The following is a 25,866-nucleotide window of genomic DNA, read 5'->3' on the forward strand; positions in this document are numbered from 1 at the left end:
TATGCATCTTTTATTTTATAGTAAAAAGATTTAGGAATGTCTTTCTTCTCTTCTACAGTTAAGCTGAACGTGTATTTTCTACAAAGCATCTTACTTTCTTAGGCAACTTGAAATTACTACACGAGTTATTTCAAATACATTCTAGTTTTCCAACTTTCTGACCATATCAAATGAATTTAACTTATAGTAGATACAGGACCTTGACTGGAATATTGAGGAGATGGAAGACATCCATGCTTTATAACACTTCCATATCTGTTTGTAGAATAAACAGGGCAGGAATCACTTCAGAAACAGACGTATTAGTACACCCAGGCCAGCTTCACTATCATGCAGAAAACAATTTCTGAATATGCTTTACCAATAAAATTGAAATTTTTATTACCACACAGCTGTATAAGCTTTTTCAGGGCACACCGTGGAAGCAGCTTTGCAGTTCCACACAGGGGACATGAGTGCATCCATAAAAACCGAAAAGCTATTCCTCATGATTACTGTTTTCTTCTTCATTGTAAGTCAATAAGTATCTGATGCATAACTTATTTAAAAAGAGTAAATGATTTAATGAAAACTGTGTGTCCAAGCGTAACAGACTTCCTACTCCACTGCCCACCAAATCGAATATGAGGTTTGTATTCACCATTTAATGTACTTGTGTATACCAGTAGCATTACACAACACTGTTTTACTGTAACATTAATTCTACAGGTACCGTACTACTAAGAATAAATATTGTGTGTGTCTCAGAAAGTATTTTTATCAAATTAAATTTCCATTATCAAATAAAATCCTTATCTTCCTTTTAGAAGTGGAATGGAGTAGTCATTGGTTAACTAAAGACGCAATTTCATATTACTGTGACCCTAATGCCATCAGAATTCATGACACGATTCAAGCTCCTCAGGCTTCCCCTTCACCATCACGCACCTTGCCCTGTCTCCTTCCCAATTCAGGGCTTTTACAAAAAACTAGCTCTACAGAGGAATGGCAAAAATTTCTCTGCCAACTCAGCAGAAACGAAGCGCAACAACAGGAAGCAGCTTTTGGTGGCAGGTAACCGAGATTTCTTTAGTGGGCACCTGAAACTCAGTCTGAGGTTCTGGTCAAGGTACAAACACCTATTACAAGCTTCTCATCGAGTAGATCCTGAAAAACAGGACATTTTTTGTTGTCAGCCTATGTGTTATCAGAGACCATGTGCTGTAGTTACTGCCACAGGATTAGAACATGCTAGCACAGAACAGAAGCAACACATACAATGTGCTTACGTGTACCCTACTTGCGTGCCTAGGCCAAGTTTTTAATTTTTTCTTTAATTACCTGGCAGAAACAGAATTGATCCATGCAACTCCTGGTATTCAAATCGGCCTTGAAATGAGGAATTTCTTAAATGGCATAATTTTATCTTGCCGTGAAATTAAAACTCTAACTCCACTGAAAAATCCCAAATTGTCCATACCTACATTACTTTTTTGTTCTTAAGTTCCCAATCAGACTTTTATTTGTTTTGAAATAAATTTTAGCTATTAAAGGGAGTTACTTCTAATAACCTGAGGACAGAATTTTCTTCAATTTAAGCAAAGGCAAATAAACAGAGTTGTAACAACATTATCGTTGTAATCCTAAATATGAAGGCACAATCCTCTCACTACAATACTTCTCTTTTTGGCACACAGATCCATCAGCCGGTATCTCAAAATCACACATCATCTTCATAAACTGCTGTTATCCATTAGAGGGCAACACACACATCATTAAAGGTAAGTGCAACATCAGAGACAGAAAAATTAAAAGCTCAAACAGAAATAAGAGTAGTAACTATGCAGATGGAAAGTATTTCCAATATGGGGATTATGAACTAGATAGAAGTAAACAACATGATATTCCTAAAAAATTAACGATGAGCAGTCATTGGAACACGTTACTGGAAAGGCAAACCTACCATTGGTGGCTTTTAAGGAGGAGTTAAACATACACAAACTGTAAGTAACCTCAATTTACTTGATTAATGCAGATGCACTTAATCTTGATTCAGAATTTGATCCGTTCTCCCATAATATAGTTCCTTTCCTTACCTTCAAAGAAGTCATTACACAAACCCACAAATGTAACAAAACCAGAAAGACACAGGTGTGGGCCAAATAATCTACAAACAACTCCCTCTCCCCATTCTGTCTAACAAGTTACCTTTGCTTTTAGAATAATCTGGCAAATTTCAGGTCATAAACATTCCTTCTTCAGAGGGTCTAGCAGAGAAACTTCTTTCTTCCTTAATAACTAACATGGTCTCATTAAGTGGGATTTGTCTTTTTTTTTTTTTTTTTTCCGAAAGATCACAGATTATCCACAACCAGAAGCATGAAATTGGACAACAGGAAGTCGTTATTCCTTAGAGATACTAAAAAACCCCACACTTTTTTTTCTTTTGTCTGGTCAGCAGGTCTTTCTTACACTTTCATCCATGAAATAAACAGGTTATTTTGGAGTCGCTACACATTCTCCCCTGCCTCCTCACCACAACTCAGGTGAGATTAGTGAAGACAAGTGTGTCTTCCTCCTCCACCTCTTGCCGTTTAGGAATGACCTACCTTCCTAGGTCATACAGCAGTCAGACAAAAAAAAAAAAAAAAATCACATGTGCTGGTCAATGACATACAGGTACCCCACTTTTGTTCTTGCAATGTTATTAACCAACTTGAGTGATTAGAGTTTGCTTGGGACTGCAAATACTACGGCACTGACCTACAAGCAGCACCTTTTCTGTGCTCTGGAATATGGCTCTGCTCAACATAATGGGAATACATAATATTAAGAGCTCCATGCTTTCACCCTCTGAAGAATTCTTAACACAGTTTGTAGAGGTAAAGAAACTTAAAGCTCCTACACGGTAAGACAAAGTTTTCACTGAAGTGATAAGGATCATGGAGATAGTGTGTTCCTTCATAAATGCAGACAGTACTTCTGCCTACAGAAGGAGATCTAACAAATAACTACGCTATCATCTTGGGAAATAAAAATGGAACCAAAGTACATATCAAGAAAAGAGAATCATACAAAATCCTTCTGTTGTTCGGGAACTATGGCTTACTGAGTTTTCAGTTGCCTTCCACACCTCAGCTGCTCAAGGAAAATTTATTCAAAATAGGTCTAGAAAGATATAAGCATGTTAAATGACTCAACTGTGTGAAAGTATCAAATATGTATAATTCCCGCACATAAAGAGTAGAATTAAAATCTGATCTTTCAACTAAGAACTTGGAATCCAACAGGTTCATCAGCCACTAGATTTCTTTTTTCTAAATCCTGCTAGAGATGAGGACATGTATGCCAGACATGCACCATCACAATTCAGGCACATTTGAAAATATAATTCTTGCTTTTCAAATTATTTGCCTGTATTATTATTACTTGATTATCCCTTGAAACAGCAGTCCTAAATTTCCCAAATGTTACAGAAATCTTTTTTCTTATTAAAATTAAAACATACAATTATTTTTCAGTAGTTCCCTAGAAAAGATTACGAAAAGCAACAATGGATTTTAGCCGAAACTCAATGTGATAATCATTAGTAGGACAGTAAAGAAAAGGTGGCTTCTTTGGCAACTAACTGGAACAAGTAAAGAGTTTTCCACGGAGACTGTAAGTTCAGAAAGAAGGAAAAGTAATGACACTTGCTTAGAAGACTATAAAGTTACGGAAGTTTTAAAAGTAGGCTAACTCACAGAATTGCAAACAGCGCATTTCTGAAAACAAACATGAATATACACACCATCTTACCTGTACAGTAGGAACATCTGTAAATGCTTTAATAAAGTCATCCTCATCCACAGCTCCAGCTCCTCCTTCTTTGGAGGAACCTAAATAAATGTAAAGTGCTGTTAAAATGGTATGCAACGTACACCAAGGTTTTTCAAACTGACCTAAGCATCTTTCACAACATCTATTTTCAAACATTTAATATAACTTACAAAAATCCTGAACATTCTTCACATGGAAAATTGCAAGACCTTGAACTCTGATTTCACCATGAAGAAAAAAGTTGAAATTTTTCACCAAAAATTAACAATTCTGAGCAGTTTCCAATTTGACAAAGTTAATAATTTAATTTTATTATTTTTATTCTTGTGATTCATTGTAAACATGTTTAGTATAAGAATCCTCTAGTAGCTGTTTGCATAGAATTCTGAGACCTGCATCCTGATAATATAAGTGCTCCCAACTAAATCATAGAAGTTGGAATTATTGATCAAAGCAAGACTTGTCATTAAAGGAAATTCCTCACGATGAGTTTTCACCTTAACACATGTGCCATCAGCCCTGGATATTTGGAGGGCTGTGTCTTGGTTTGGGTTTTGTTGTGGGGTTTTGGGGGCTTTTGGGGGGGGTGTGTGGTTTTTTTATTTGTTTGTTTTTGTGGGATTTTTTGTTGTTGTTCTTGGGGTTTTTTTGTTTGGTTTTTGTTTTTTGTTTTTTAAATCTTGCATAGTAGCCCTACATGACTCATTTACCTTGTGCTTCCCAGTATTCTCATGAGGAGCTAAGAAGTGTGAGGTGCATTTCTCAGTCTCCAAAACCAAAGAAAGGAAGGACATCATGAAGGGAATCTGCGTTGGAGCAAAATCTGAACTCCACTGACTGGTGGCCTCCTCGGGGCGCTCATCTCCATGGGTGTTCCACAGTGGGGCTCCAGGATTGTGTCACCTGGAGGAAGCTCTCAAGAACCTTCCAGACACACTACTAATAAACTATCACACCAAAAATGTTTTCTCTGCAAAAGCTTTCATGGCAGCTATGCACGGGGTAGGGCAGTTACTTCTGTGCGAGCTAAATGATGGAACTATTCTCACATAACAGGCAAAGATGCCCCAAATCCCCAGGAAAAGGATTCACTTTCTTGCAAATACTGAAGTTACCAAGAAAGACCTTTAGAAAAAGGAATCTATCAAACCAAAGAATATGGTCATCAGATCCAGGCTGTGCTACAAGCCTAAAACTCCAAGTACAAGGTGAAGCTTGGCAGAATCCTTAAGTATCTTCAGTAGTCGAATTGGGCACATAATATAACAAGACAGGTTAACTGCACGGAGGTAATCAGTCCAGTAGAACATGTCCTTCTTGAGATCAAAAAAAATAACCTCTTAGAGGAAATGAGCACTCAGGAATAAGGGTCTTGTCTCAACTCTTTCAGAGCGAGGCCAAGAGGATAGATGGTAGACTGTCCTCCCTAACTTGCAAAGGACAGCTGAAATGGAAGCATCAGGCAGAGAAGACATGTATTTTACTAAATACAGAACAAATAAAAACCATAAGGAAAAAGCAGTTAAGGCTGAGTGGTCAACTAAAACAAAAAGCTAGGACTTCTTGACAAATCATACTCTTGGTCACTGCACTCTTAAAAACCCATGGGTTTATAGTTTACAGTCCCTGATCTCCTATTTATCATACAGGAAATTATGTCTGTTGTCTTTGTATACTTGCACAGTTTGGAAACATGAGGGTCCCCTACTACTACAAATTTGATGGCGAACTTACCAGATCTCAACTCTATGCAGAACAAGATCTCCCACATGCCTTTGGGGCTGCTTAGTGTAAAAACACCGAAGTGCTATTTAGCAAAATTTGGACATGGTGCCTGCAGTATTTTGCTGTTTAACAGATTTTGACAGCCTTAGCTCAAGGATGCTCTAAAGAGATGCTGTACATAACACACTTCTACATGTACATCTCCAACACCATCTGTCATAATTGCCAAGAGCAGCCAGAAGGGAAAGAAGAAATTAGAACCACCTATTCCTTCTCCGTCCAGACAGCAGAGGGAACAAGTCCTTCCACAAACTGAACAAGTATCTAATCAGCTAAGAAAAGGAAGAGGGAAAGATCCTGTTTACACCCAGAGCACACCCTTCTGCCACACAAACTTGTACAGCTCCTAAAAGAGATTCCCTGGTCAGAGCAGAATTTCATGGTGAGAAACTCTGAAAAAAAAAAAAAAAATTCAGCACAGGGGCACCATGCTAAACTAGGTGGTACAAACCACCGCCAGGACATTCAATTCATAACCTCATTTGTCCCTCCCACAATACTCCGAGTCAGACTCACAGTACCAAAATAATCACAGTCAATATGCAGTACATATTAAGGAAAAACAAATGGAAAAGAAAGCTTAAGTAGCCAAAAGGTTACCAGAAAACCTAATTTTTAAAGGTTAAAACATAGTTTTCATGTTTTAAATGTTTAATAATATATAAACAACAGTGCATAAAAGGTTTCTGTTATTATCAAAATTGGTTTAGTCAAACCTAATCTACTGTGTTAGTCACAGTACAGTAAACCTCTAGGAAGCTCACACTACATGTTTCTCCGCAACTTGATAAAATATTAAGAATATAGTGACCCTGTGACACTAGAGGCAACCTCCTTCCTCCACACTTAACAGTTTATGCAAGTCCTGTATTACTATTCAGTTACACAAATACCCAAACGCCACTGTTAAAGCAGTGAAGGAAGTACTTTGCATTCCCATCCATTACTTACCCATTGTCTGCCAAGAGAATAAACTTACAGAAAACAAATATTAAAAATTGACACATACAGGCCATGAACATAACAAAAAATGTTTTGATTTCAAGTATTCTTAGTCCACTCCTGTACACTATAAATCAGAGATTTAAAGGCAATGAAATTGCCTTTGCTAAATAAGTAGATGTTGTTGTCTTTAGTCTGTCTCAAAATATCACACTTAAAAGCAGAAAATTTTATGGACAATTTCTGACTTTAAAGAGAGAAAGAAGAGGGACTGACTACTATTTAAAAACCATTTGACATAGCCCAGGGACATGGCACTTCCCACCTTCCCTAGTCTCAACAACTACTTCACTTCTACAGACCACTTTTCCTTTGAAACTAATACTCCCAGAAAATTATTTGATCACCTCTCTGCCTGATAAGAGAAAAGGCTATGTGTTTTTTGGGCAGATGACACTTGAAAAAAGTTATCTCTAAAAGCACATTCACTAATATTTTACTAATCTTTCTCATCCTCTACTGCATGATCACATATGTATACCAAAATAAAGTGTAAAGGAACTGTCTTCTCTTTATATTGCAGAGAAGTCAAAGTCCATACTGCAAGAGGAGGAAAAATATTGTTCAACCTTCCCCTTTCTTTTCCCAATCTCTTGGTCGGTATGTTTACTGATTCACTCAGCCACTGTTTCTGTAGAGACTAAACAAAAAATGACAGAACTCAATCCGCTGTTTCCCAATTCAGGAGAAAGTCTTTTACTATGCCAACAAAATACATAATAAGTCACAGACAGGTACATGCCTTCAAACTTCCCATGCTTTTGTAAGGCTTGACTCTCCTCTACAAAATCAAGAGCAGAGCTTTACAAAAGTCTCCTTTCAGACAGTACTGCCTTCGGACTCAAAATTGACATATCTGACAGAGCATCCACATTTTGATACGCTGTTTTGTTGTTGTTACTCTCTCAGACCAAGATGTGATTATAAATGTCTTAGAAGTAGCTCTCTCGAGTGTTAATGCCTTCCACTGAATAATGCATGTTCTTAACTGTACCCACAGAACACATTGATCCCTTTAAGCACCCAGCAGATAAGGAAAATGCAAAGCCTCATCAACTGGCTTTTTCTTAAGTGAGTGCAATTTACATTACCCTACCGTTGGACTCAGCCCACTGAATCCAACTAGGCCTCCCTCAGCTAGGACCCAGAAGCCAAATGCATCCGAAGGAGACGCAGAAGTGTCTTGTGTGGATTGTTATCTACATTGTGTGTTAGTTTCCATTCAGAACCTTTTCTTATTCTTATACTTCATGCATCCTGGTTAGATGGACTCACAGAGAGACCTGAAAGCCTGAGTTCCACTTCAGGAAGCTAGTGAGAATCTACTGAACATAATAAACTTGCTATAGAAATAAATCACTACAGCATGTATGATTTTTACAGGGTCTTTGTTTTTTTAACTTGTTTGATGTGCCTGGAGATGGAGACAAAGGAAATACTCCTTACTTCCTGCAGACTACTGAAAGAGACAACATCTTCAGAAGTTAAATGTAAGGATTGTGAACATTTTGTGAGGCCCTAGGAGTCTTTTTCTTGTAGAAAGTTTCTTCTGTTCACAAGGCTTCTCCTCTTCCGACTGAAATGTTAGAAATCTTTCCATCATACCACGACGACTTTGGACTGCTCACTTGCTATACTACCTTGATGCTCTCACCACAAGTATCTACAAAGCTGTACATCATAGGATGACAAAACAGCAGGACAACACTACGCAGGAGAAGAAAGATACCGTGACAGTGATACCAGACTAGTATTTCTGTTTTGAAAAAAAGAACTGTTTAATCAAAGCATACAAGTGCTGGTCTACAACTACAAAAAATTGCTCAACTTGTATTTGGTAGCACACCTTTACTAGTCCGATCCATCTTTTTCTACTTCTATGGGTCTCTTAACAAAAATTTCAGAACAAGTTTCCCTGTGAAAAAAGGGAATTTCAAAACCAGTACAGAAGCTTAGGAGTCACTTAGGAGTAATACAAACTCTAGCACTTTATTTCACTTTTTGTTCTTAAATGCTTTTCCCAAAAAACTGCCCTAAAAAATTCATAACTGTTTTCTGATTCAACATGAATCACAAATCAAACGTTAGTAAATTTGAGAAGGGTAAGGTTATACAAGTGTCTCTTATCCCTCAAAAATCCCTAAGTGCATGCAATAACAGCATCTTACTGTGCAACACAGCTAAAGGAAGATGGTGTAGATTGCAATTTTTTCGGGGTTGGGGGACAAACAAAAAACCTCCAAAAACCTAAAGCTACACCTACATGTCAACTAATTCAAAAGCTTCACTTCTTACCAGAGACTGAAGCAGAAGATGCAGATCATTCTCGATTAAAAAAAATATATATTAAAAGAAAAAAGTACTGTTACTCTTTTGGTTTTGTAGGATAACAATCAGCTGTCAATTAGGAACTGACAACAGCTTCAGCTCAGTGTAGGATAAGTGGACAGAATAAGCTCAAGTACTTACTCAGCTTTTCCTATAATAGGTTAACCGGCAACTCCCACTCACTCCTACTGACCTCCTTCATCCTAGCACTAGTACAGCTGAAGAGTAAAACACAACGGAGAGTGGCTAAACCAAGACTAAAATAAACTGGCCAAGAAGAAGAGTTTCAATGAGCAAGTTCCCTGGTCTGCTTCACTGCAGGGCCATATAAACACTGGTGCTAGCACAATCCAATGAATGTCTCGGGATAAAAATGAGTTAGTAGACATAGGGAAGGCAATGACTCCAGGTAGCTTAAACAGTACAGCTGCTGTATAGGCTGAAGGGAGCAGAACAGTACTCCAGCAAAATTAACTCAAAGAAGGACAAGTGCAAAGGCAACCTAGTGGAATGGACAGCTTATCTCAGTAAACACAAGGGTGGGAAAAAATCTAAAGAAGTGCTGATTACAGAAACCAGACTTTGGAATCCCTATCAACAACAAAGACACAAAACATAACTGTTTGTGATGAGAGTTCTTTAGCATGGTATTTACAATGGATAGAGACAGTGCTCAACCACCACATTTTGTTCCCAGTCCTAGTGCGCATATGTTGCAAAAGTCTTATTTAATTCTTTCTTTTAATACACATTCTGCTGTTTGCCAGTCTCTGAAACTTCCTGAATCTTCTGTAGATCTCAGTCTTTGCAAAATCTACTTAGTTATCCTTTGGTCAGCCCTTATTACTATTTGACAAAACTGACAGCTTGTTTTTAAAATGATATCTGTTGGAGGTGGGGAAGGAAATGACCAGTGTTTCATGGTCTGAATTACTACCTCTGAAATGGCAAGGGTGAATTTTAAGACAATAATTCTGATAAAGCTCTCTTTATAGACTCAATCTCGGTAGCCCAGTAAGGAATCTCTATCTTTCCAGGTATTGTATGACTACTGCTACAGTTAATAAAACAGTCCAGAATAACATCTTTCTGTATGCACTTTTCATAATTCTGCTTCTGTAAAACATGAACCAAATGTTTGGAAAAGTAGTTGAAGATTGAGAATCTGAAAATTCCCTTCACGTTTTAAACTACTGGGCCATCTAAAGCAATTTGATATACTGTATACACACACCCTGACATATTAACAGAATACAGGAAACATTGGCAGTCTTGCCTTAATTCTATCTATGTTCTAACTGTTCTTATTTCCATCTTTGAAAGACTCATCTTTGGATTTTAACTGAAAAACTTGAATAAAAACCTCCCATAAGACAAGCAAAGAACCATTCTTCAGTCTCAAATATCTGCTGGATAAAGCACAAAGGTGTTCTTTCATTGAGTGACTAAGAGTCACTTAGTATAGACACCTTCAGGTTGCCTGCTTATGTTAGGAAAACATTTGAGAGCACTTGCTCCAGTAAAAACCACTTTGATCAACACGAGACAAGGGTTATTTCTGTAAACAAGGCAGGTTTACTTATAGATAGTTACACTGGTCAATCCGCTAGGATGAATACAATTTGACCAATCTAATAAAATGATGTTAATGTTACAACTTGTACCAAATTCTACTCACAGCATAAATGGTACAAGTCAATGCATAATTGTTCTCGTGTAGCTGTTAGTGTCACTTACTGGCTTTGCCATACAAGCTCAGAAACATATCATGCTGCTAATTGCCACAGCTTTGACAGTGAAACTTATAGGAAGACCAAACCAGGAAAAGCTGTAGGGATCTTAATTTTCACAAAAATTTTCGTCAATGGAATTCCAGCTGCCTTGTGTCCGTTTCTAAAACAAAAACCAATCCAACGGCATCTGGAAACAAATAACTCTGCATCCTCAAAAGCCTCCTGTTATTATAAATTTGTCTATATTCCTAGTGCTTTTACAAGCACGCACCTTGCTTACCAGAGAAACCTCACAAATAAAACTTAGGCAACCATTAGGAGATTACCTTATTGGGTTGCTCAACACATCTGTCTGATGGCAGTTATTATCTGCATGTAGGGGAGAGAGGAACAACAGAAGGAACATGTACCTGTCTCTTCAAGTTAATAAAACATGAAGTGCAATGGTTAAGATGAACTGCCTTTGACAAAGACACTGGGCAGACAACTGCCTTTGACAAAGACACTGGGCAGACAACTAGGATCAGTAAAACTATCCAGTTGTTCCAACACAAGTCACCACAGCCTTTTGAAAAAAGTTTCAGAACTAAAATATATTTTTAAATCATCAGATACAACACTAAACCTAAATAAGCCCTTTTTTTGGCAGAACTTTAATTGACAAACCCTTCATGTTGTTTTAAAATAGCTTAGAAGACAATTCAAGTCATAACCAAGTGACTTAGCAGAGAAGAAAAGCCTAAGCTAGAAAGCCCATTTTAAAGAAACTGACAGATGAATTCTATCATGTTCAGCCCCAGTGACTGACATTCATTCTGAACTGACTTCTCCACCTCAGCTCCTCCAATGCCAAAAGTCATTATCCTTGAGGCACCCAAAAAGTCAAACTGAGACAGCTGCATGAACTGAATAAAATAGCAAAATACCTTCAAATACCTTCTATTCCTTACTTTGCCTACATTAGAAACCTGGCGGACATGGGTAGAGAACTTCTCCAGGGATCCCACCTGTATCATGCCTGCTTTATTAAAACATTCCTCCTACGTGCCAGAGACACTGCACATGAACGGAAGTTTCCATCCAGCAAGTGAGTGTGCTGTCTCTGAGGACTGAGATACTAAGCAGATCTCTCCATACAGTTACTCACTCCACGAAAGAACAGGAGCAGGAGGGACAAGAAGAAACTAGGAGTGAGCTATGGTTATAAGGAAGAAGGCGGTGCCAGGTGTTCAACTATTAGGACAGCATATCTCGATCCTTGAGATGCGCCACGTTAGTCAGGAGCAAATATGAGACTCGTACTAAGAAGCAGCAGAGATTAACTCCTATGTGGACTGACAAGACTGAACATCACCGCACCAGCATGCATACCTTAAAATCCGAAGATGCTTTAGAGCTCGAAAATTACTGTGGGATTGTGTACTGAACATTACAGGCTCCGAGAAATTTAGTCAGTAGTATTTGAAGCTGATTGCTAACACTGAATGCAGAGTTTCAACAATTTTAGCCTCAATTCCTATGTAGCACAGTTTCACAGGTATAAAAGATTAATAGTATTACCACTTATTTTCACAGATATGCTATGGAGATCAATTCAATGCACAAGCATTTGTGAAGCACACAGAAAATACAACAACTATTCAACAAAGAAATTAATAGTTTTACTTAGTACGAAGTTTGGATGGCATACATTAGGTAAGACCAAACCCTGGTCAAACAAGCAGTTCCATGAGTAGCAAGAGTACAGATACCTGATTTTTTTAGGCTTATCTCACCGTTGATTAATGTCTGTTTCTACTCAACTGGAAGTTCATACAGTCATCTTTGAACTCATGCACAATGTTCATGCTCACATAGTAAACTTTCAAAGCACTCATGTATTTCTTCTCTCTACCAGCACTCATTTTCTCTCTACTCAAATGATAAAAATAATTTGGATCTTCTGCTTCCACATTCCCTGCTTCTCTATTCGAGTGCATATACAATTGTCCAAAGAAATGAAACAGGTTTTTTTCAAAACATTTCCCCACACACACTTCCCTCCCCCACATATTCTCATCACTGCCTGGTACTACTATGATTGTTAGTAAGATGTTTGGGACTAGAACATAGGGTGGAGACGTCAAAAGAAGGTTACACGGTGCAGTGAGCTCTTATCTCCAGACCTCTTCATTTCTGTTCCACTGCTACTCTCTTCCCATTTTATCTATCTGTAAGATGACTTCTAGGCTATGAACCTTTTGAGAGAAGACTATCAGATACAGTCTTGTGCTTATACCAATATAATAAATCCTACAATCTAATTGAAGGTTCTAGAAATTAGTGCAAAATAAAGTAGTATGAACTATCTGCCGACTGTCCTTGGGTGACACATAGAAAACAGAGATACTAACAAAACCAAATTATGAATACACATACTTTCTGAAGGTATAAGTGTGTATACATATAGATGTACCTATAATTTATCCTATTTATTTTCCTTCAGATTGCTCATTAAGGTTGATTTTCCAATCCACCTGCACAGGAAAGTATCCATCAGAGGAACAGAAACCCCAGCGACTGGACAAGCATTTACAATGGCCAAGGACAACAGACCACTGGTCATGTGCAAGGAAAAACTCTCCTGAAGTGATGTTCAGGGGAGCAAATATCCACAACAACAAAATACAACAATTCTCAGAACCTGGAAAGTTGAAAGAAGTCCTACTTCCTTGAACTCTGGGTAAGGTTAAAACAGCAGCAGTTCACAACTGCAGGACTCTGCAACCCAGCAATTCCACGGGCAAGGATCTCTCAGGATAGAAGTTAATTGACATTCACTGTGGGGACAAGGAAGCGAACAGGCATTCTATAACAAATCCTCTGATTCACTATGATACACAAGGCTGATCTCAAAGGCAGCTCAGAAAGACAAAAAGGTTTGTTTCAGCTGGGATCTTGCAGAGAAATCCTTGAATTTCACAACAACCTGGAAACCAAAAAGGGAAGCCAGTGCCACAGAATGTCAGAGATGCTTTGCTGACCAAGATTATCTCAGAGCAGTTTTATGTCATACAAAAGGACAATATAGAACAATGGGAAAAAAAATCCTAGCTTATTTTACACGTCAAATACAGCACTTTGGAAGTCACCTAATGAGGGCTAAACACATAATAGAGGGAAGACTCCTGAGCTTATTTTCTGCAGAGCTCCAAAGTTAAAAAAAAACCCAACACCTTGGGCATTTATTACTATGAAGCTTTTTGTTGTGTGCAAGTAAACACAGAATTGTCTTCGTGAGTCTGAAGATAATCGATACAGCAAGCATGAGTTTACCCTGTTTGAAGTCCATTCATTAACAATTTGTATTTACAGTTCCACAATTATTGAAGCCTTTTTAACAAAAAGGTTTAACTACAGTATGTAATTTTAATGATGTTAACTTCACCTGGCTAAGATTTCAGAAGGTGTCTATTTTTCAGTATCACATTTGTTTTATGCAGAGCTTTTCCATTTAAACTGTTTCCTAGTAAAGTCTCTCAACACTTCAAAATGTCTTCTGCTAGAAAACAGAACCAAAAAAGGCAAATCAGTAGCATTTTAATACTTCTCAAAGAGCTACACTGCCATTATTGAGAAAGATAAAAAAAATATTACGATGCTGATAGAACACACTGTGGACAGATACACAAACTAAACTTAAGTTTCTTCCTAAAGTTTGGAGCAGCTTCCTACAGTTAAGAATATGTTCCTCTAGTTAAGAAAAACATGTACGGTGTTATTACAATTCTCACAGACAACTTTTGCCAAAACTATTCACCTGGTTCACCCAAGTTTTCCAGTTACTTGATTTGTACCTAAAAGGAGATATTTTTAATGTCTTTTCAGCAATCACCAAACATTACAAGGCTTTTTTTTTTTTTTTTTAAGAATTAAGTCCATTCTAAAACTGAGGGTTTTTTCAAATAATGCCAGCACCAAACCTCAAACTGGCACAGCTGCAGCCTTCATTGAGGACCAGATCCCTTGAACAGTATAAGAAGGCAACATCACAATTTTTATGTTGGAAAAAAATGCTTTTAGCATGCACACATTAAATAGGAAAAAAAAAAACTGTGTCTGTGGGGTTTCACTTCATACCCTTCACACTTGGCATCAATAACATTTTTACTCCAAAATATCTTTCGAAACAGCAGTAACAATTATTCTGACATTTAAATGAAATAACAACCGCTTTTCTGGTTTTTTACCCCATGATTCATCCTAAAGCAAGGTAGGTTGTTTCAAAAAGTGTAACAACGTTATCAGTGTTAAACAGTAGGTAACATATAATAAGCCTAGCATGCCAATACACTATAGATTCCAAAAAGCCAGCAAACCATAGGTAAAAATACACAATGCAGTATCTTCCCACTGAAAACAACTGCAAGAAAGAGAAAGGCCACCTTATTTCAAATTACAACACTAAGAATAATGTTCCAGTGCTACACAGGTTCTCACAAAACATACACAAGAAGGTTAATACAAACTTTTGTCATGACTGGGCTTCATCAGCAAGCTTTTCTTTCAAATGCCACACAGCTCTATTCAAGTACCACCATTGCTATATTTAATCCATTTTAAAGACTACTGACTTAAACTGACACTTTGAGAAAAGAAAGGAGGCCAGTCTTCTTGTTGTGGTACAGACTGAGGTTTTCTACTAACATCTAGATTACATAAAGCTTCTGAACAGTATACAAGCGAACAATTGCCCAGAAGACTTGGAACAGGGATCTCGCATTTGCAAGAGAACTTGCCAAAGACCCAAGAGAGATCTTGGAACAGCACAGGGACAAGAATACAGCTCACTTCGCTAACACGTTCAATTCAAGTCTTTTTCTACTACAGATTATGGTGTCCCTTATAATTGAAAAGCTACTTGCATACTGCCAAGAAAGAGCCCATGAGTATCCATTTCTGGAAGAACAGAACACACACAGTGCACATTCTCAGTAAGAAGGCCTTAGAGCAAAGGGGTATTTCCGGAGGCTCTACCACTTGATTGCAGAGCTGAAAATCAAGTGTATCAGACACAAGTAGACCAGCTGCACGTTTCCTGGCAAAGGACTAACTTGTGGATGTGTATTGACCATGGTACAATAAATATGCCAAATAAAGTACCACCCCATGAAGTTGAAGACCTATCACTTCTCATTCATCACATGCAAGAAGGTCAGTGTCTGAACACTTTCAACCAAGGAGTAAAAGTCAGATGAGAAAGAGCCTGCTGTATTTCTTACTCTCAGGGCAGTACACCACTGAGGCTGCCTGCTCTGGTAGTTTTCTGGCAAGCTGTCTTCTACAGGCTTCATCACACCTGTCAGCAAACACATAAGTTCTACAACCTCTCCCACCCCTACTGCCAACAGGAAAGACTCTTGCACAGTCATTCCCAGCACAAGGAGAGAGAATTCCAGCCCAGGTAGGACATTGCTATTCCTAATGTACATACCTGTTTCACCTGTCTTCCTGTACAATGAATTTGAATTTCCAGTGCCACCAAAGTGCATTTCTTACATTTACGGAAAGTGCCCAAAAAGTGTCTTTTTGCACATTGGATGCGTTCTTTCACTTGAACAGAGTATCTGGTCAGTGACAGACTTATCCTTTTCTTCAGTAAGGAACACCTTCGTTGAGTATACAATGAAGAGCCAAGCACACATACATCTAAGGTATAATTCAGCAGGTATCAGCACAACAGAAAGTGAGCAGCATGGCTAAGAGGTTTAATTTTCTTAGCCTCAAGACTGGATAGCCTCCATTCCCTTTCAGAACAAGAAAAAAAAAACTGTACTGTCTTTATTGGCATTTACAGCTGACAGGAAAAGACATTTTTCTAAAGCGACATCCTAGGAAAAGGATCTCTGGAATGTAAAACGCAGTTTAAATGAATGGAACTTGCAGTAATCTCAGCGCGTGCTTGACATGATTTCTACCTGCACTAGCAATTCTGCCTGGTCACAGAAGCCTGAAGAGAAGAAATTGCAGAGAAGGACTGCTTCAGCTGCAGGTCACTGACATGACTTCAGGTATTTTTGTGAAAAGGAAAGAAAAAGCAACACAGTTAAGGGAGCTGCTGCTACTTCTTCCTCCCAGGCTGAACAGCAATGTCTTAGGAGGTATACACATATACACAAAAGAGTCAGAGAAAAATGAGGCAAGCAGGACCAATAGGTAGCAGAACCACGAGGTGAGCAGTTTTAAGCCTGAAATATCTGTAGCCAGTGCTTGTGAGGGCACAGTGAGAAGTGACACGCCCACTGATTACGGGCTTGGAATGCAGTGGTGAGCAGAAGGATTTGGGACTGTAGGGTATGGCAGAGCCTCAGTAAGCCAGCAAGAGCAGACAACTTCCAGAACCACAGATTTCCTCCATAAAGATTGCAATTTTGAGGCTGGAGAAAAATATCAGGTGTCCTTTAGGCACGCGCAAAGCAGATCCTACAGAAAGTGGATATAAAACAGCATCAAGGTTTGCTTGTAGGCATAAAGATCCATGAAATCTCTAGATAAGCGGAACTGGATGCCCTAACCGGTCTCTTCCAAAACTGTCGTTCTCTGTGGAATAAAGTTCTCTAAACCCAGCATTTTGTCCTGTAATGACAGTGTGCTTCTAGACACTTGCCCTGTTCACATACATTTCTCCAATAGCCATTTCCAACCACTGCCAGATGGGACAGTGGACTATATAGACCTCTTGCCTGACCCAGTATCACTCTTCATATGAATAATGTTATAGGAAACTCTTCGTTTCTGAAAGTAACTGACTTGACTGACTTGTTTAAGAAATACATCTGGCACCTACACCAATGTTCTTCATTAGGCTAGCAGATGCAGGATTTGTAAATACTATGCAGAAAGGTAAGGCTCTCACTGCAGACATTTAACATTTCTATCTGCTAGCAAGTCTGTTGCTAGACAGAACTAGTTCAAACACTGGTAACCTCAAAATAAAAAGTATGGAGATGGAGAAAAACATTGAAAGATACAAATAATGAGCAGCAGGAGTAAAATGAAGACAAATACTAGCTGCTAAAAACAAAAACAGTGATAATAGCCTTGCTGATCAATGGTGACATATAGAATCATAGAATCATTTAGGCTGGAAAAGACCTTTAAGATCATCTAGTCCAACTGTTAACCTAACACTGCCAAGTCGACCACTAAACCATGTCCCTGAGCACCCCATTTACACACCTTTTAAATACCTCTAGGGATGGAGACTCAACCACTCCCCTGGGCAGCCCATTCCAGTGCTTGACAACCCCTTCAGTGAAGAAATTCTCCCTAATATTCAATCTAAACCTCCCCTGGCACAACCTGAGGCCATTTCCTCTCATCCTATCACTTCTTACTTGGAAGACGAGACCGACACCCATATGGAAAATATCAAAAAGAAAAGGCTGAAGGTCAAGTCAAGGAAAACTTGAAGGGAAAAAACCACCAAAGAATTAAACTAGGAAACATATAGCTGTATGTAACTAAAGAAATCTGTGCACAAGCAGATTAATAGACCTGTAAAAGTTTCTCCCTGGTAGACAGCAAGAGAAAAGAATAGAAGTAGTTGAGAGTAACTAAACACGAAGACAAATTTCCACCTTCTAGTCATTTGGTGAAGAATACAAAGCATAACATCTTTCTGACAAAATATTAAGGCAGAAATTCTCCATGGTCAAGGATCTGAGCAGTCTGCACAACCACGCCACAGATGCACATACAGACAAGCATTCAAAGAAGAATTTTAGCAACATTATAAAAGGCCAGTCAAACATTTAATCCTAGGTTTTAACAATTCTGACTGCAGACATACTGAAAGTATTAAAAAAAAAAAAAAGGAGGGCAAACAGATGCACACATGAACACGCCTCAGTATTTTCCAGAGTTGAAAGAATGACCAAAGTGCTCTGGTTTTGGCATGCTTAAATCCTGTCCTTATTCCATCTATGTTTTAATTTTTTTAAGTTTGGCAATATAGGAAAAGGAGGAAAAACAATGTAATAATTTTTGGGTTTTTAATCTCCTTTACTACTGAATTTTTAGATAAACTGAAAACTCAGTCAAGTGGTTATTCTGTTATTTCCCTTTCCCTGCTCTCCTATCTCCATGTTTTTACTGCAGAGCATGTAAAGTGAAAGTCTACACATAAAAATAATTTTACATTAAAAAAAATACCTGTATTTAATAAAATATTATTAAAAGAAGCATATACTGAAAGAAACAGGAATCCTGAGCATTCAGATCTGGTACTATGTGTGTTAGTCTTACATGCAAAAACCACCATGCTTCAGGTTAAAGGGTATGATGTTGTTATTACTTATTTGTGTAATAATAATAAATACTAAGAGTCAATTTCAAGAGATAACTTCCTTTAGGAAGTCTTTTAGATGGTACTTTATGATCACATTGCTATCAAGTCTGAGTTATACTATGGCAGTGTTGATTCCACCCTGCGGGAATCTTTTCAATTTATTAGCAATTCTGAAGATCACCTTAGAAAAACAGTAAATTGTCAAAACATCACCTGTATCTTGGTAACATGAAAATACTTAAGGCAGCTTGTTTGGCATGTGTACCTCCTTTTAAACATTATCTTTGCTTTGTGGTTCACATAAAGAGTATTATATGAACAGGAACAAGAAAAAGTTACTTACTCTTACAAAAATCCCTTACTGAAAGAATCACTTGCTCATAAAAACACCATACCTGAAGCGTGGTGTATTTCCACTTAATTATGTATTTTTCTGAATGTGTACATGAACCATCAAAAAAGCTGTCACTTGTTTAGCAGTAAGCAGTTGCTTTTGTTCTATTACTTCCGCCCTAAAAAAATGCAGATTCCCATGTTCAAAGAAGATAATTAGCAAGCATCATCATTATACTGCTTTGTAGTCTGCCATGCAAAAAAATCCTGGCACGGGTTTTGGCCCTCATTTTTTATCTTTCACAACTAATTTCACAATACTCTGACAGTTTAAGAAATAATAATGGAAGTCATTCAGATGTAATAGACACTTCTGTTGAGGTACATGGTTGATGGCTAGTCCTTTCTAGCCATGTGACAGTGCAGACCTCCCTCCAGTAAAAATTCCATCTACACCGATCTACTACAGAATTTCACAGTCTATTTATATATACAGTGAACGAGGTGCGGATTCTATCAGACACCCATATATTCATTTCACGAACACAATCGCTATCTCCAGGTGTTAATATTATTTATAACATAAGAGGCCTTTATAAGCTAAATGTACATTCACAAAAACAGACACGCATACACCACCTTTACATATGAATAATTACATAAAACAGGGTCCCTTACTGCTTTCAGTTCTGCAAAAATACTGCAGTCATGAATTAAACATCATCTTCCAAAGTTCTCTGGTTTGTGCCTGCTCTGGCAAGATTTCTGGGAACATCAATTAGAATCTGAACAGCTTTACATTACCTCCAACCTTCGGCCCACCAGCTGATCCTGGCTTTCTTGCACTGTTTGAAGGATTTCCTGGCTTTTTAGGTGCCGGAACCTTGAAGGCTGAAGCAGCTGACGATGGCCTATTTCCATCCACTGACTCTTCATCATCAAAGCTTTTGTCTAGAAAAGGATACATTAAATAAAAATACAACTATTAGAATGGATGTAAATTTATTTCCTAATCAACTGTTCTGCTTCATATTTCATAGAAGTACACAAAACGTATAAATAAAAACAAATATTTATCACTTCGTCCTCTCCCTCTGACCTAGGGAAAAAAATTACAATGAGAAATAAACAGCATTTTCTACATGTTAAGTTCTTATAAGATATTATTCTCCCTTCATAATTAAACACCGTAAAACTGAACATAAAAATGAATCCTACATAGTCATTCCCACAAAGGGAAAATATCTTTGCAGAGATTGAGTATTTTTGCCCATTTCTGAGTATTTTCCCCAAAGGAACGCCCTTAATACAATTTTTTTATCATTCCAGTCTACCAAAGACAAATGCTTCTCCCTTTTCTTCTTTTACTCATGCATGCATTTTCTGCTACACATCCTCCCACAATGTGTCTAACCAGCACTCCCTGTCTCCTTCCTTCCACCCAGATTTTTCAACTTACAATCACAGATCCTCTTGCAGATCAGCCGCCTCATTCCTCTGATAGCTCTTCAATCCCCTCACCCTAGGATGGACTCAGTGGCTCACATGGCCACATGCAGTAAATTCTCAATACTAATCAAAGATTCTATCAAAAACTGCTAGCAAACACCCTAGATCCACCACTGAGATTTGTGCCGGCATCTTTCTCTGCCTTCCCTGCACTAGGTGCCGCACAACCAATGAGCTGCAAGGTGACATCATCTGCTGGGAGCCACCGCCAGAGGAAAAGGTGAAAATTCTCCATGCAAATAAATTCATTCCCACACACGGACGGTATTTGCCACTATTCCAATCTTTCGTTAAAAAATTAACACAGGCTGACAGCACTCTGGGGTTTGCACTCCTCTTTCCTAGAATTTCAGGTTTGTGTATTTTTAATCAAGAAAGAAATTAATCTCTAGTGACTAAATAGTCTTAATACAAAATGTATTCTGTCTTCAAAAGAAAAAAACACCCCAACATATTCCAACAGTAGAATGTAACAGTTTCTCAATCCACTTAGGGAAGAAGGATTTATCTATAAGCTTGAGCATGCAAAACATAGCAGCCTATGGTTCCTATAAGAAATAAAATGGGCGAGGCTGACACCGCTGCACTACAGTAATGGAAGACCAATTTAGCATATTACCTGCTCTAAAATCTGCCATTTCTAAACCAAAACAAAATTAATTGCCAAGCTTTACCATCCATGGAATGGAGACTATTTACCCTTTGCTTATTCAGAACGTGCTCCCAGGGAAATGCCAACTATATTTAATAACACAGTCTCCCAAAGGACGGCAGCTTCCAGAAAAAAAGGGTAACGCAAGGTTTTATCCAACAGCATTTGCAGCACCAAACGTTACAACACCCCACATGTAAAGTGTCCGAGAGCACTGCTGCTATAGTTAGTACATTTTTGCAGCACTAGCGAAAGCTGTGTGTTGCACTAACACATCTTCCTCATTACAGAAGAAACAAACCACCACAAGAAACATCTGGATGTATATTGCCAGTTTTCACTGGCATTATTTCCTTCTCTCCTGCAAACATCGACGTTTAAGAGAATCTTGCTAAGAATAATCGCGTTTGGATACGCAAACTCTCAGAATCGGGGAAAGGCATCGCCCCCCCTCCGCCAGCCCGTGTGTTGCCATGGGAACAGCCCTCCCGCTCAGCACAGGGCGGAGGCAGGACACACTCATTCCTACCGCTCTGCCTCTTCGGGTCTTAAATAGGACCAGACATCAAGATTGTTGAACAGGGAAAACCACTAATCCGAATGCCAGATTAAGTGCAATGAACTCAACATTATAATAGAAGTATAAATAGCAATGGTTAACATCTAGGATACCTGCAACATTACAGGTAATTTTAAAATAGCATCAAGAAACACCTTGTAGATTGTTAAGGAGCACGAAGAGATCAACACTGACAGGTGAATATGCTATCATAAAAACTGACTGAAAGTGAAAACATGCTTTTTGAATAAAAATGTTCTTCTTGCTGCAGGGTTTTTTTAGGTTTGATAATGAAGCAGGCTAGACTTGCCTGTTACCATCCAACAGCACTACAATGCAGCATTGATATGCAAATATTGCACAAGAAGCCTTTGAAAAAATGGAGTTATTTGCAGCACAATTTTAAAAATAGTAAGTGAGCATTTTGCTCATTTAGGCAAAACCTCCTAATCAAGAAGAACCTAAACACCACCAAACAACAGTGTACTTTGGAACCAATGGCTCAGATAAATTAGTTTTATTCTTACCAAGCTATTCATTAGGGAGTATTGAAGATGGAGAATTGTAGAAGTTACTGCTCAACCCCCAAATGCAGAAACAGAATTTCAGAAAAATGCAAACCCTAACATTCCCAGCTATTGACATGTTGTGTAAATTACAGGATGATATATTAAACAATGATCTTGGTAATATTGTCAAATTACTTTGCCTAGTTAAAGAATATTTTATTCATAAATTTAAAACATTGTCAGCACTGGATTAAAAACCTACACTATGAAATATTTTCATACAGTTTCTTAGTCCACATAAAACACAGCTTTTAAAATTTATTTTTTTTAAATCCATTAGTATTTTTGAGAAACATAGAACCGACCTTAACCACTGATACCTGGGCATTCTTAGCTGGACTTTTCATAATTTCTGTTAAAGTACGTTAAAAACTAAAGTACCGTTCCAAATTACAGCACAGTACCATAAAGGTATAAAATTAACAAGTAAAAAAGATCTTCTTTAAAATTCTTTTAAGGCTAAAGTGGTAACATACCCAAGTTTCTTTTGTTGTGGGGGTTTTTGTTTGTTTTTAAATAACACAAGCAAGAAAATTTTATATTCTCTTTTACAGAAATCAGAGGTTTTCTCCACCTTTTGGGCCTTATCACTTTTATTTCCCTAAGCTCTATCAACAACAGAACCCAAATCGATCTTTAGGGACACTCCCTTTTCAGAAAGACGGTTAACAGCATTTGTGAAGATCAGAAACCTGAAGTCTGTATTTATAGCAGTTAAGGAAACAAAGGCATTAGATTAGCCTCCAGTATGATGTGCTTCCCACGTGCTCTCACTCATGCACAATACACTTGTCTGCAGGTCTTATAAAAGCATTTCCATGTATTCCAGAGTGCAGAACCCCAGCTTGAGGTATAACTGTTACTCCACAGGGTATAATCAAGGTGCGGTTCTGCTCAATCCAGCTGAGCCAAACTTGTTTACTACGTGCCTTCATTTAGCCAATGGACCAGGGCTGGAGCTCCTGACTGCCAACGTGCAGAGCGTGACGATCGCTGTACTGTCAGTATCGAACCGTGACTGTAATGTTAGCTGCATGCAGTCTACAAGCAAAATTAGTTTCTACAACCGAAGTAATAAAAGCCTAAATATAATAGATAATTATTGATTGGCTAGATAATTTTCATTCCAGGTAATTTTAAATGCCAAGCACTTTGAACATATCACATTTTACATCTGCAAATACACCTGACAGCTGAGAGAGCACTATCCACACAGCATTTTACAACAAAATCTTTACAACATCTTAAATGAAAAACATGAAGACAGACACTGAACTTCAGTTAATTCTCACAGGACTGTTCTTGCACTCAGTATCTTAATTTTCAATCACAATGGGCAAGAAGAGTTTTAGAGTTAAGCACACCCTGCAGAGAAGAGCCTGGAATCTAGTACTGCCAAAAACTCCTGAAGAAACCTGATGAGCAGCAAATGTTCTCACTCTGGAACAAGTTCTCTTCCAGATGAACAACTTCAAAGTAGAAAAAAAAAAGAAAATTCAAGAAAATGTTCTTATATTCAGAAAGCTAGAAACACAAGAATGAACCTCCAAGCATTACAAGTGTTCTCTTCTAGTAGGGTTGCTCTGTACTGCAGAGGAGCGTTCTGCAGGCGCTATGCAGCAAGTGAACTGGTATCAACAAACTGCTGTGCATTTCTACAAAACCGTTCAGAGGAGTCAAAGGAATGTTTCTACTAAAAACCCCACCAAACCAACCTGTATGACATCAGATCCTAGACTTTACCACACTTTCAAAACTTGGGGTTTACAAAAATCATTCTAATATTAAATCGAGACACATTTGTTCAATTAGAAATGCAGACCAGAACGCTTGAGCCACCACAAAGGTTTAAATACAAAAAATCTTAAGAAACAAACCATGTAACCTGTACTAAAAATAACTAAAAGATGTGTGGTATCTTTCTGTCTTGTAGCATTACTCTCAGGGGCAAGATTACAAACATCTACTATCTGTTTTTAAAGTACTCACAGATATCAAAGGATAAACATTTACAATCAAGCTCAATACTCAAAGAACATTCTAGCACCCCCAATGCTAAAAACTGCTAAACAACCTACTTACTGAGATTTGGCTATAGAGCAATAAGGGTAATTACAGCTGTATCCAGCAACAGGGGAGAGACTAAAACTTTTTAAAAAATATTTTTCTCTCTAGATATGAAAAGAAAATTAAATTAAAATATATTTATTGTTACTGCAACTCAAGCCTTTACCTTAGCTGGTTGTCAGATTCATAGAATTAATGCAACATTTAATATCTAGCATTTTTGTTAATCACAGTCAATAACAAAAAAACCCACCAGTGTCATCTATACAGCTGTAGAAATAGATCTATATACTACTCGTGCTACTCAGAAGCAGCTAATCAGAAGTGAACTGATCATAATGCAGATCCCTAAGTAACACCACTGTAAAAAAAAAAAAAAATTGATCCCTTGCAGTAACATGGAACTAAAGCTGGCCACAAAGGCCAATCTCAATACTAGGTCCGTATCGACACCTTACACATCTAACACTACTAGGGCTGTAAATACCAACTTGCAGTATTCTACAGTAGATTGACAACAGTCAAACCAAACACAGTATCTTTAATCATACTGCTCTTAAACTTCGACTTTTCTTAAAAATGTGCTCTTCCTATATCCATATTTCCTTTCAAGTACTGCTAACAGATACTAAATGTTTTTGAACTACTACTTACAGTTCCTCTTCCACACCATGAACTGTTTATACTGACATGATTGCAAAATCGTGCCCAAGCAAAACAATGACATGTCCTTACATTTCCCAAGTCACTCCCACATCCTGTGCCTACCAAGACACCAACTGCCAGTCTTCCTGCGGTGACTTACAAACATAGACAGCATCAATTACTTGGAACATCTGGGACTGTATAGTTAGCTCAATTCCAGATGCACTGGTGCAGCCTACAACAGTTTCTGTCAAGCATGAAAACGAAGCCGCAAGCACTACAGATGCATCAGGTTAGTTGATCCTTCTAATCCATACTTCAAGCCAATGCCCCACATCACTTAGTGAGCACTTTATCCCCTACACATCAGGCATTCCATACAGCCTGAATCTGTTTGTCCTGCCACAAAGGACAGGATTCATTTGCCTAAGCACAGTCATTTAAAACCAGTTTGGACAGTCCTGGGTATCCTGTCTGGCCACCAGCTGACATTCAGCAGGGCACAGATCTCTCGCAGGTCTCACGTCAGGCTTGTTTGCTTCCTGTGGCTAGTGTGG

At 38.1% G+C, this 25,866-nt stretch overlaps 1 protein-coding gene across 34 annotated transcripts in view; it reads right to left on the reverse strand.

The window, feature by feature from the left end:
• CLASP2 (cytoplasmic linker associated protein 2) overlaps positions 1–25,866 on the reverse strand; it is a 146,712-nt gene that overhangs the window by 67,304 nt on the left and 53,542 nt on the right. For 14 of the 34 annotated variants that reach the window (XM_086468341.1, XM_086468350.1, XM_086468340.1 and 11 more), the window contains exons 8-9: positions 20,113–20,259; positions 3,778–3,857 (exon numbers count right to left, since the gene is read on the reverse strand). In XM_086468341.1, coding sequence (XP_086324467.1) covers positions 3,778–3,857; positions 20,113–20,259 — 227 coding nt within the window. Of the gene's footprint in view, positions 1–3,777; positions 3,876–20,112; positions 20,260–20,767; positions 20,802–25,866 lie in introns of those variants that run through there. The other 20 variants (XM_086468365.1, XM_086468368.1, XM_086468360.1 and 17 more) reach the window with 3 other exon arrangements.

Source organism: Leptosomus discolor, chromosome 7 (assembly GCF_034619465.1).
Source record: "Leptosomus discolor isolate bLepDis1 chromosome 7, bLepDis1.hap2, whole genome shotgun sequence".
Lineage (NCBI taxonomy): Eukaryota > Metazoa > Chordata > Aves > Leptosomiformes > Leptosomidae > Leptosomus > Leptosomus discolor.